The sequence below is a fragment of the Asterias amurensis genome, chromosome 9 (genome assembly GCF_032118995.1).
Source record: "Asterias amurensis chromosome 9, ASM3211899v1".
Lineage (NCBI taxonomy): Eukaryota > Metazoa > Echinodermata > Asteroidea > Forcipulatida > Asteriidae > Asterias > Asterias amurensis.
This window is the reverse complement of record NC_092656.1, coordinates 6,024,324-6,037,526: the sequence shown is the minus strand read 5'-3', so window position 1 is coordinate 6,037,526 and position 13,203 is coordinate 6,024,324. Positions and strand designations below refer to the sequence as shown.

General features: G+C 35.5%; 2 protein-coding genes across 2 annotated transcripts in view; both read right to left on the bottom strand.

Annotated features, from left to right (window-relative positions):
* Positions 1-13,203, bottom strand: part of LOC139941842 (serine/threonine-protein kinase ULK3-like) — a 181,249-nt gene that overhangs the window by 86,130 nt on the left and 81,916 nt on the right. The window lies entirely within an intron of this gene.
* LOC139941607 (dolichyl-diphosphooligosaccharide--protein glycosyltransferase subunit KCP2-like) lies at positions 273-5,974 on the bottom strand. The gene is made up of 5 exons (XM_071938186.1): positions 5,819-5,974; positions 4,523-4,677; positions 4,160-4,223; positions 2,694-2,760; positions 273-1,165 (listed from the first exon to the last, which is right to left on the bottom strand). The coding sequence occupies exons 1-5, from the start codon at positions 5,820-5,822 to the stop codon at positions 1,060-1,062; spliced, it is 396 nt and encodes a 131-aa protein (XP_071794287.1). The 5' UTR covers positions 5,823-5,974; the 3' UTR covers positions 273-1,059.

Genomic DNA, 13,203 nt, shown 5'->3' with positions numbered 1-13,203 from the left:
CCTTGGACAGGTAGCACCCTCCCTCCAACAATCAGAGTTCAATCCATCTTTAGTAACACCCAGGAACTTTCACCACCACCCACATCCTTTCTGTCCACACCCTCATCCTTTCTGATCACACCCCCAACCCTTTCCAACCACACCTCCTTTCCCGAGTGGAAGTTACTTTTCTCAGGAGGACACAGGAGTAATCAATAATTACCCGCAACAACTTATTTCTAATTATAATATATGAACATGGTGAAAAATAAAACCAATCTTTTTCTTTACCATTATTTTTTCAAATTTTATTGGGAGCAAAGTTCAACTTAATGACATTAAAGTTGTGACAAAGGTTTAGTAACTTAAAGTGTAACTCTCAACAAAAAGGGTTAGGTTTAAAAAGCTAGACTTGTTTCCAATTAAAACAGTAGTAAATTGCAAACTAGTCATCTGAAAAAAATACGGTTCAATCTTGGTACATGATTAATTTGCTTACGCCAAAGTGAACATTCAACCAATCGGATGCATGGCAGACTACTCGACCCTTCGCCCTTTTTTCAAAAACTGCTGCCAATGATACACAGTTTTCTTTAAGGAATCTTGAGGTTATATCATAAATAGGGTTATGTCTTTTTGGTTTTGCATCTCCACATTTTTGAAACAAATCTGAAGATGAAGGGAGAAAAATGAAATATTTTTAAAACATTTTTCTTTTATCCCGACAACTCATACATCTTAGCAGGAGAAACCACTGGATTAGTTTGAATTGGTGCTTGAGAATAAAGCCAGGTTCATACTTCCTGCAAATGCTAATGCGATACAAATTTTGACATCACAGCCCTATTTTCACTATGTTTCGCAGGAGTTGAGCACATTTCAACTGATGCAAATTATTTGTTGCGAAAACATCGCATTCACATTCGCAGGAAGTATGAACAAGGCTTTAATCCATTCCAACCCTACTTTGAGTTTTTATAAAATTGCATTCTTTGGTTGGTTTTGATTTTGACTTATAAATGGGGACATTTTTTTAGAATATAACAAAGATGATCCGAGTGAATGTGTCAGTGGATTTTTTTATCTCCTCTTCTTTCCTTGGCTTTGTTGGGTGGCGACGATAGGTGCATACTTGGTTTGGGCAATCTTGTTGATGTAATACACAGCCACCAGAGAGAATATAAAACTGCAAAAAAAAAAAAACATAATGGGTTAGTCTTCAGTCTTTGTATTAAAGCCACTAGACAACTTTGGTAATTGTCAAAGTCGAAAGACCAGTATTCTCATGCATTAAATCGTCGGTCGCACCACAGACTGACCTAACTGACACAAAATCACACATTTTCGCAAATTTGTTTTAAAACAAATTATTGACAAACTCAATGCTGTTAACATTATCAGCAAGTTTCAGTGCCTAATATGTAATAGTTTGGTAATTACACTAATTAGTATAAACAACGCATCGCTGGACTTGCCATTTTGTCTTTTCACAAAGTGACCTATCTAGATACGTCGCTTTACCAATGGTTAAACTATGCGCTACAGCGCGCACGATTATGGCGCGCATGCAAATTTTCGTACCACGAAGTGACCTAACTGGGGAGCGTAGTATTTTCACAAAGTGACCGATCTCGATAGGTCTCTAATACGCATTGGTTTGTACACAGCGCGCTGCAGGCAAAAATGAAATTTTCAATTTCACAAAGTGACCCATCTGTTTAGGAATTAATTACTTATTAAAATAGTTTTAGGGATTAAAACACATTGATATTTCTGTATGAATAAAGTATTCAGCTTTGTTTTCGTCATAAAATAATACAATAAAGTTGGTAAGCAGACTCCGAAACAGCAGTTTCAAAAGTAGTGCAACTTCAATCGTGATTTTCTCTGAACACGTTTTTTAAAACAGTGAACGAGTTAGGTCAGTTCGTGGTACGAACGACGAAAATACAAACCTGTGAAAACTTGGACTCAATTGGTCATCGAAGTTGCAAAAGAATGATGACAGAAAAAACACGCTTGTTGCACGAATTGGTAAACTCTCAGATGCCTAATCAAAGGCTTTTTCATTTTTTCAAAGACCATTAGCTTAATAACTCAAGCTCTCAGACAATCTTTATGGATGTACACCACACAAAGAGAACATACTTTCTAGCAAAGCATTCATAATCAAACACACTCAATATTTACCCTGTTATGTTTTTATTTACATTTTTTTTATGAGAGATCACCTAACGTCACAAGCCGAAAGGTGACTTTCGATTCAAACCAACTGCCACAACCTCAGGGGCACGTTGCCCCTACTCCTGGGGCTGAAACAGGGTTAACCCAATTCACAGGCAGTAAGGATGTAGGCATGAGTATTAACAACTAAGGGCCTGCCTGGTAGAGCAGAATTAACTACCTTTTCAACTTTTTACGAAGCAATTATGGTTAGGTACCGTGCTCAAGGGCACAGGGTCGATTTCACAAAGGATTAGTCCTAGGAGATATACAAATTGCATTGATAGTCCTAAGTTAGGACGAGTAACTGGTCCTAACTCGAGATAAGACTAGTCCTAACTCTTTGTGAAATCCACCCCAGGTTCCATGACCGGGTATTGAACCCACACCCTTCCTGTGTGGAGAGAAGCAACTATGGTAAGTATTAAGGTGACCAGCCTGGCAGGTATTAGAACCTGAATCTTTACTTCTAATCATGAGTGAATACGTACCATGTTGTGACACAGACACGATGTACAAGTCCGGATGCAAACATGGCGGCACCGAGGCACAGGGCAACTGTGGAAGGTCAAAATATTAAAAACAAAATTGAGAATACTAATCGAGTTTCCATTATCAAATAGCCAGAAAGCAATATAATGGCGCCAGAGCAAAAAAAAAAAAAAAGGATGTGACATTACTGCTACATTCCTATTAAAAGATTTAGAAAAACAAAATTGAGAATACTAATCGAGTTTCCATTATCAAATAGCCAGAAAGCAATATAATAGCGCCAGAGCAAAAAAAAAAGGATGTGACATTACTGCTACATTCCTATTAAAAGATTTAGGTACTTTTTGTAACTCAAAAGGCAATGTCCACAGATCTACATAAAACTTACAATGTTTGAGGATAATATTAGTAGAAATAAACCTCAAAATATTAGATAATGAGTTTTTGACAAAATGAGTAAAACAATGTCATGAAAATACGTTTTTACATGCTAAAATAATTTTTGTCTCATGATCAGTGAGACGAAAATGTTTTTCATTACATTGTTTTACTCATTTCTACCACAGCACCTACCACAGCACCTCAGCAAGTAATATTTTCAGGGAAGATTTCTACTTTCATTATCTTTAAACTGTGTAAGTTTAGTGTAAATCTGTGGACATTGTGTTTGTTTCCTACAAAAAGGACATAGACCCTGTAATAGAATCACTCCACAAACATATTTTCCACTCTCAGGCTGATGCAGAATTTAACTTTCCTGTAAGGGCTTATGAATGGCAGCAAACCAACCAAGCGTATACTCTTGATTTTCTTGAAACACAATCTTGATTAGTCCTTGTTTTTTATCCCTTATGGTTGTCGTTCCCATTTGGTTCTGTTTTCCTCCTGCATGCTCCGCCCTCAGCCGCCCTCTTATTGGTTTTTTTGTTTTGCTTTTGTTTTCTTTTTCAAATAATTTATTTAAGTTAATGTAATTTAACCTTATTTATTCTTTTATTTTATTCTGTATTTATTTTCCTTATTTCTTGCTTTTTTCATAATTGTTTTTTTCCCGTTAATGTTCTGTCTTGTGCTATTGTAACTTGTCTGTTGTACCTTGTATTGGTCGAATAAATAATAATAATAATAATAATAATGAATATTATTGCTTTACACCATTTCTCCAGGAATTTTTTGTTAGGTCCTTCTTCAAGGCTCACATCAACGTAAAAGCATATTTTTTAAAGGAACACGTTGCCTTGGATCGGTCCAGTTGGTCTTTGAAAAGTGTTTGAAAGCATTTATTATGAAATGTATATGGTTGAAAAGATGTTTCTGAAAAGAAAAAGAATATAAAGATCCACACAAACATGCTCCGAAATTGCACAGTTTCCTTTAGCGTAGCGAAGACACACCGTCAGCCATTTTGTGGAGTCAAAATATTGAGTCAAAAAACCTGATTTTTAAGTCTTGATTCAACTATTACCTTCAGGGAAGATTTTCAACTGGAAACCTTTTCCAAACATCAATGATTCAAAGTTTCCAACGGCCTGTTGCAAATAGTTAAGGAATAATAAGCCTACATCCATATGGACTGTAAAAGGGGTAACCCTGTTTCAGCCCTAAGAGTAGATTGCAACCATCTCTGGAAAAAAATAAATGTAGCCCACACCTTGAAGTGGCTTTCAGGCCTTGTGTGTCTGGCGACTTGCATACAAAAGAAATTTTTTTAAAATTAAAAAATTAAATCACTGGTTGTGAAAAAGCAAATACCTGTCTTGTGGATAAAGACAGGGACCAGTGTTATATCCGCTAAATATAAGGCTGATGTAGAATTTAAAAAGGATACGGTAAGCATGAGACAGAACAACACTGAGCCCATGAATCCTCCGAGGATTGTCATCCACTCCGAAGCTCCCAGCTGATTCTTAAACATCTGCATCCCGGCAAAGATGGAGATGGTCAGCAGAGTGGACAGCAGGAAAGAGATACTCGTTGACACAGCTGTTGAGTTAAGTAGATCAAAATGTTGACTTAAAGGGAAGGTACACGCTTGGTAATTACTCAAAACAAATATTAACTTAAAAACTGACTTGCAACAAGCATTCGAGAGCTGCTGATAGTATAAAACATTGTGGGAAACAACTCCCTCCAAAATAACGTAATTTCTCACTAAAATAATAAAAGACTTCTAGCTCTTATCTGAAAGCACACAAATTCGTCCAACAATGGTGTTTTTTCTTTCATCATTCTCTCGCAACTTCGAAGACCAATTGAGCCCAAATTTTCACGGGCTTGTTATTTTATGGTTATGATTGGATACACCAAGTGAGAAGACTGATCTTTGACAATTAGCAAACGTGTTCCCTCCCTTTAAGTAGATCAAAATGATGAACTACCATTTAAAGGAACTGGGAATGTTCGGTAAATACTCAAAATACACACTAACATAAAACTCACTTCTTAGCAAGCATTTCGTAAAATGCATTTTTTTAGAAAAGGGTTATTTCTCACTAAAATGTTTTAATCTGAGAAAGAGTGATACAGACCTACTGCCTTTCTGAGAGGCACACACATTTTTGCACCAATGACGTCAACTTAAATGGCAATAATAATGGTAATGGACTGGTTTTGTCCTTTCATCATTTGCTTGCAACTTTCTTGTTTGAGAATTTGTGACATAAAAATTGGCATCACAACATACACTTCAGCTGCCTTATCATGTCATATAAGCTGTTTGGGGCTGCTGTTTGATATTCTATAATCAACACAATTCACACTACAATTTCATTTACAAACTGACATGATTATGGTAAACTCTCACTCTCAGTTCCGTTTTATTTCAGAGGCAAAGGCCACTTTGACAACTCTGTCATCGGCTTTGAACAGGCCTGTATGCTTCGTTTTTGAAAGGGCAAGGGCACCAAGGCATTTTCTTCTTGGTAAAGGGCACCCTATGATGAAATTGCAAATTTGCACTGGAACATTTCACGGGCACCAAGGCAATGACCAGGGGACACGGAGGCAATCGCCTTCGTTGCCTCCGTGAAGTATCAGGCCTGGGCTTAAAACAAACATGAACACTTCACAAAAAATGTGTATCCATCAAAAATTATATGGCTTTCAAAAACAACAAAATGCTCACCCATTGTGAAGACGTTTTTGGCAGCAGACACAAACTACCGAAGCGACGAATTCCAAAGGAAAATGTACCTGTCTACGTTTGGACTATTGAGGGCGTTCAGTGTACATGTGGCAAAAGCTGAGGCATAACCATTGATCTCCATTATAGTATAATTTATACTGGAGATCAATGGGCATAACCAACACGACGTATGAAGCTAAACCACGGATGGTTGTGATTAAAATACGCATGCGCAAGTTGTGATTAGTCTCTTGCAGTCGTATATGGCGTGTCAAACGTTGCATTATTCGATAATGTACAATATATGTGCGATGTTTCTCATATATATGCGATAATTGTCACATATGTGCGATATTCATTTGATGTATGCAATAAATGTAATATATATGCAATAAATGTAATATATATGCAATAAATGTAATATATATGCAATAAATGTAATATATATGCAATAAATTGTAATATATGTGCGATAAATTGTAATATATGTGCGATAAATTGTAATATATGTGCGATAAATTGTAATATATGTGCGATAAATTGTAATATATGTGCGATAAATTGTAATATATGTGCGATAAATTGTAATATATGTGCGATAAATTGTAATATATGTGCAATAATTTGCAATTATATGTGCGATAATTTGCAATATATATGCGATAATTTTTAATATATGTTTGATAATTTTGTAGTATATTATATGCGATCATTTGTATGCGATGTTTTGTGACGGTATACATATGCGATAATTTAATATACATGTGCGATGTTCGTTCTTATATATGTGCGAAAGTGGAATTGTGGGATATAGTATGGCTTCCTGTCCACTTGATCCCCGTATCCGTAATGTTTTAGATCGGGCCAGACTATACTCTGGACGGTATAGTATGGTTCCTATGGTTCAATGAGATTGGCGTAGGGTTTATAGTTATGGTCAGGGTACGAGACTCGAGCAGCGTATTTCCGAAATAGCCAGCCAGCCGCGTATTCGGATAATAGAACACATACAGTACAGGGAGGTGACAAAATATTGCATTTTGCTCAAATCTTAAGGTGAAGATCTGTTTTGCTCGAACGAATTCTGCAATATTAGCATAGTTTAGAATTGTTAATTGATAATATGTCAATTTCATAGCTTCACATGATTAAAAAATAATTTATAAAAAGTGAAAAACATTAACAAAACGTCAAAAAATGACCCGCAAACAAAAAGGCAAACATTTTTATTTTGTATTTTTTGCATTTTTTAATATGTCAAAAAATCATCACTGTGAAATACAAAACCATAACTTGAAAAGAATTTATACCCTTCGTTAAAACAAAACATTTAATTTGTAATCCAGAACTTTCAAGACTAATATAGTGGGCGTATCAAATTTTGGAGCTGGGTAAATTTGGTTCACTATCTAGTGGTCAGTCTGACGCCATTGTCAATGTACATTCCGCCCAATTACATAGACGGTGGACTTAAACACAATTTGAAAAGAATTTGAACCCTTCGTTAAGACAAAAAGTTGCTTTCTTGTTCCAGAATCTTGAAGGAAGATAGACTGGACGTATCAAATTTTGAGCTGGCTAAATTGGTCACCTATTATTGATTCTGCAATAAAAAGAAAATGTTTGTCTTATCAATTACTAAATAAATTGTTTTATTGTTCGTAAGCATATATTTTTATGTTTGAAAGAAAAACACTTCTATTTCCAGGTGACTTTAAATTGTAGAACAGTTAAAGTTAGTAAATTACCGAGCTATATCTGAAACACTCATGATTGATTATTTTTGATTGTTGTCAATAAAATTTAAAAGTTCTTGTGCTATAAAAATTCAACTGTGTCTTGTTTGCAAAATCATTTTTCAAATTTTTGGAATCTTAGTCACCACATTTATAGTTATGTCAGCCGCGAGCAAAAGGTGGTGACACCCTTCGATAAGACAAACATTTTCTTTAAACATTTTCTTTTTATTGCAGAATCAATAATAGTTGACCAATTTAGCCAGCTCAAAATTTGATACGTCCAGTCTATCTTCCTTCAAGATTCTGGAACAAGAAAGCAACTTTTTGTCTTAACGAAGGGTTCAAATTCTTTTCAAATTGTGTTTAAGTCCACCGTCTATGTAATTGGGCGGAATGTACATTGGCAATGGCGTCAGAATAACTGTGGTTAATTAACCACTAGATAGTGAACCAAATTTACCCAGCTCCAAAATTTGATACGCCCACTATATTAGTCTTGAAAGTTCTGGATTACAAATTAAATGTTTTGTTTTAACGAAGGGTATAAATTCTTTTCAAGTTATGGTTTTGTATTTCACAGTGATGATTTTTTGACATATTAAAAAATGCAAAAAATACAAAATAAAAATTTGTGCCTTTTTGTTTGCGGGTCATCTTTTGACGTTTTGTTAAAGGAACACGTTGCCTTGGATCAGTCGAGTTGGTCTTTGAAAAGCGTTTGTAACCGTTTTTTATAAAATGCATATGGGTAGAAAGATGTTGTAAAAGTAGAATACAATGATCCACACAAACATGCCTCGAAATTGCCGCGTGGTTTTCCTTTTACTTCGTCGACTAACACGTCGGCCCATATATGGGGGTCAAAATTTTGACTCCCATAAATGGCCGACCATGTTAGTTCGCACAGTAGAAGGAACACCACGCAATTTCGAGGCAAACTTGTGTGGATCATTGTATTCTACTTTCAAAACATCTTTCCAACCATATGCATTTTATAAAAAACGGTTACAAACGCTTTTGTTTTGACCAACTCGTCCGATCCAAGGCAACGTGTTCCTTTAATGTTTTTCACTTTTTATAAATTATTTTTTAATCATGTGAAGCTATGAAATTGACATATTATCAATTAACAATTCTAAATTATGCTAATATTGCAGAATTCGTTCGAGTAAAACAGATCTTCACCTTCAGATTTGAGCAAAATGCAACATTTTGTCACCTCCCTGTACTGTATGTGTTCTATTATCCGAATACGCGCCTGGCTGGCTATTTCGGAAATACGCTGCTCGAGTCTCGTACCCTGACCATCACTATAAACCCTACGCCAATCTCATTTAACCATAGGAACCATACTATACCGTTCAGAGTATAGTCTGGCCCGATCTAAAACATTACGGATACGCGGGGATCAAGTAGACAGGAAGCCATACTATATCCCACAATTCCGTTTTCGCACATATATAAGAACGAACATCGCACATGTATATTAAATTATCGCATATGTATACCGTCACAAAACTTTGCATACAAATGATCGCATATATTATACTACAAAATTATCAAACATAATATTAAAAATTATCGCATATATATTGCAAATTATCGCACATATATTACAATTTATCGCACATATATTACAATTTATCGCACATATATTACAATTTATCGCACATATATTACAATTTATCGCACATATATTACAATTTATCGCACATATATTACAATTTATCGCACATATATTACAATTTATCGCACATATATTACAATTTATTGCATATATGTTACATTTATTGCATATATTACATTTATTGCATATATATTACATTTATTACATACATTAAATGAATATCGCACATATGTGACAATTATCGCATATATATGAGAAACATCGCACATATATTGTACATTATCGAATAATGCAACGTTTGACACGCCATAGTCGTAATGTTGTGTTTATTTTTGAGCCAATACTATTTTCTGTATTAAACCATCTAAAGTTCAACCCCCGTCATATTTTGTAACGTAACTGCTTTGGGTAAACTGTCTACTGGTTGGATCATGAATGGAGGTTTTCTTACCCTGTGTTCGCACTATTTCCCAAATAAACAGTGTGATTTGCATATTCATGAATATGCATTTAGGCAGAAGTTCAACCCAGTGTTTTGCATCTCAGTTTGTTAACACGGGAGGGCGCCAAAAAGCTCTAAAAGGTGCTCATAGATTCATAGCCGCAACCAATGCTTGTGCTAATTAATATTCAAAAGTTATTTTAAAAACTATTTTAAGTATCTGAACCTCTTGAAAACCAATCAAATATATTTTCGTACAACTAATAAAACATCTGATTTCTTTTCAATTTTTGGCCGGTCAGCTTTTCGGAATTTTTGCTAATTAGGCCATACCCCGGAAAAAACACAGGCAAATAATAAGTTTTTTCCTAAACCGCTGCAAGTATGATAACTTTTTCACTTCCCAAGCCAAATAGGACCAACCTCAAAGCCTTCATTTATCACATCTCCTCAAAAGCTGAAGCACATAGCACCCAGGTTGTGATAAATTGTCATAGGCCCCTAGCGACACAATTAATTGCATGACCCCAAAACAATATTATTAAACAGAGTTTGAGGGTATGGAATGATAACCCTGTTTTGCGCATGACTTTTAGGCCTATAGTAGCAACCTGACAACTAATGGGGATTATTCGTCTCTCGTCACCTCTTGGCTATTGTAAAAATATATTCCATCAAAGATAATTGAGCTAAAACAGAACACGAACAAGCATAAACAATTATATAAATTCCCACTTTTTAAAAACCTTTTTCTTTTCAGAAGAAAGCAACAATATTGCCCAAATACTGTGAACAGAAACCGAGACACAAAGTCATTTATTAATATTTGGTCCGTTCCGGCCACGCCCTTCTAATTGTGTTCTTTTTAGATCTAAAAAAATTGTTTTAGTGTTCGGGCGCGAGCAATTTCAAAATATACCAATACTTGTTAGCACTGACAATTAATTACGTAGGGGCTTTGAAAAGACAGGAGAATACGGGAACACAAAGTTATAATAATTACCAGGAATATCACTACCGAGTAAGCATTAATCGTAATAATTATTACGAACCGGTATATCTCATTTACGCAAAACTGCTATGATAGATAACAAGTCATAATAGTTGTATTAGGGGGGCTATAGTTCAAATAAAATGTAAGTCATTATTGTGACTTTTACTTGAATATTTATAAGATGTAGGCTTTGGTAGTAACTGTTGTTACGTTGAATTACAGTTTCTTTCTTTCCTGATAATTAAAAACCGTTTGTACAGTGTTTAACCTCTAGCAAAGTGTTGTCATGTCAAGCAATAACTCAATTGCAACTTTAAGCAGGGCTTCGGTGTAATAGATGAAAGGAAATAGATAGGGCTTACCTGTTTTTAATAATATAAATCAACTCAACTTTTAAATCACCACACTGGATAATGTTTTAAAAGCATTTTCAACTCGATGCGCTTTCCAGTTAGAAGAGTCGTCTTAGGTAAATGTATACAAATTTAAAATGACACGGCATGAATTAAACTTTACTGTACTGGCTAACTTAAATCCATAAATAAATTGAGTTTATATCAACATTGGTTTGAAAGTTTGTGACTAGTGGAAACTTTACAAAGTTGTCAGTGAAGCAATTTCATTGAAACCACGCAACTAATTACCGTGACATTGACATTCTTACCGATCCATAATAATCTCGACAGTAAGGAATGTATCGTGTATGTTGAATATCTTCAATCTATCTTAAGTTTCAGTTGTATTTGTTTGTATAATTCACTCCCCCAGGCAAATTGTAAGAAACTCCAGCGCATCCCCAAAAAGGCCAGCAGGATTATTGGAGCAGACACTATAAAAGCATGCAAGAAATCATGGAAGATTACATTATGACTCAGTTTAATAAGTTTTAACCATCAATTTTTTTCAGAACCACTCAGGCAGGGTCCGACAACTATGTCTCAAGACCAACGGTTTTAAGAACTCGTTTTCTACCTAGCGCAATATTAACCTTTGTAACAATAGTTGGTTGAGATAACGTGGTGTATTTTAAAATTGTTGATTATTGTGTATTTTATGATCTGTATTATCCCCCTTTCTATTACTTTAATTTTATAAATATATTCTAATTGGCTATTGTTTTTATGCCTCTACTTCTACTATGTATGGTTGTGTAGTTTCCCATTGACTTGTGTATGGTTGTGTAGTTTCCTATTGACTTGTGTATGGTTGTGTAGTTTCCCATTGACTTGTGTATGGTTGTGAAGTGTCCTATTGACTTGTGTATGGTTGTGTAGTTTCCCATTGACTTGTGTATGGAGGTGTAGTTTCCCGTTGACTTGTGTATGGTTGTGAAGTTTCCCTTTGACTTGTGTATGGTTGTGTAGTTTCCCATTGACTTGTGTATGGTTGTGTAGTTTCCCATTGACTTGTGTTTGGTTGTGTAGTTTCCTATTGACTTGTGTATGGTTGTGTAGTTTCCCATTGACTTGTGTATGGTTGTGTAGTTTCCCATTGACTTGTGTATGGTTGTGTAGTTTCCCATTGACTTGTGTATGGTTGTGAAGTTTCCCATTGACTTGTGTATGGTTGTGTAGTTTTCCATTACATTATGTATGGTTGTGTAGTTTCCTATTGAATTGTGTACGGTTGTGTAGTTTCCCATTGACTTGTGTATGGTTGTGTAGTTTCCCATTGACTTGTGTATGGTTATGTAGTTTCCCGTTGACTTGTGTATGGTTGTGTAGTTTCCAATTGACTTGTATATGGTTATGTAGTTTCCCGTTGACTTGTGTATGGTTGTGAAGTGTCCCATTGACTTGTGTATGATAGTGTAGTTTCCATATGACTTGTGTATGGTTGTATAGTTTCCCGTTAACTTGTGTATGGTTGTGTAGTTTCCCATTGACTTGTGTATGGTTGTGTAGTTTCCATTGACTTGTGTATGGTTGTGTAGTTTCCCTTCGACTTGTGTATGGTTGTGTAGTTTCCCATTGACTTGTGTATGGTTGTGTAGTTTCCCATTGACTTGTGTATGGTTGTGTAGTTTCCCCGTGACTTGTGTATGGTTGTGTAGTTTCCTATTGACTTGTGTATGGTTGTGAAGTTTCCCATTGACTTGTGTAAGGTTGTGAATTGCCCATTGACTTGTGTATGGTTGTATAGTTTCCCATTGACTTGTGTATGGTTGTGTAGGTTCCATTGACTTGTGTATGGTTGTGTAGTTTCCTATTGACTTGTGTATGGTTGTGTAGTTTCCCATTGACTTGTGTATGGTTGTTGCAGTTTCCCATTGACTTGTGTATGGTTGTGTAGTTTCCCATTGACTTATGTATGGTTGTGTAGTTTCCCATTGTCTTGTGTATGGTTGTTGCAGTTTCCCATTGACTTGTGTATGGTTGTGTAGTTTCCCATTGACTTGTGTATGGTTGTGTAGTTTCCCATTGACTTGTGTATGGTTGTGTAGTTTCCTATTGACTTGTGTATGGTTGTGTAGTTTCCCATTGACTTGTGTATGGTTGTGTAGTTTCCCATTGCATTGTGTATGGTTGTGTAGCTTCCCATTGACTTGTGTATGGTTGTGTAGTTTCCTAGTGACTTGTGTAT

Excerpts from the sequence above, each read along its gene's own strand:
- LOC139941607 (XM_071938186.1), bottom strand. Across the intron at positions 4,224-4,522 it reads TGTTCTGTCTCATGCTTACC|GCCGTTGGAAACTTTGAATC; the intron begins GTATCCTTTTTA and ends TATTTGCAACAG. Across the intron at positions 1,166-2,693 it reads CGTGTCTGTGTCACAACATG|TTTTATATTCTCTCTGGTGG; the intron begins GTACGTATTCAC and ends TTTTTTTTGCAG.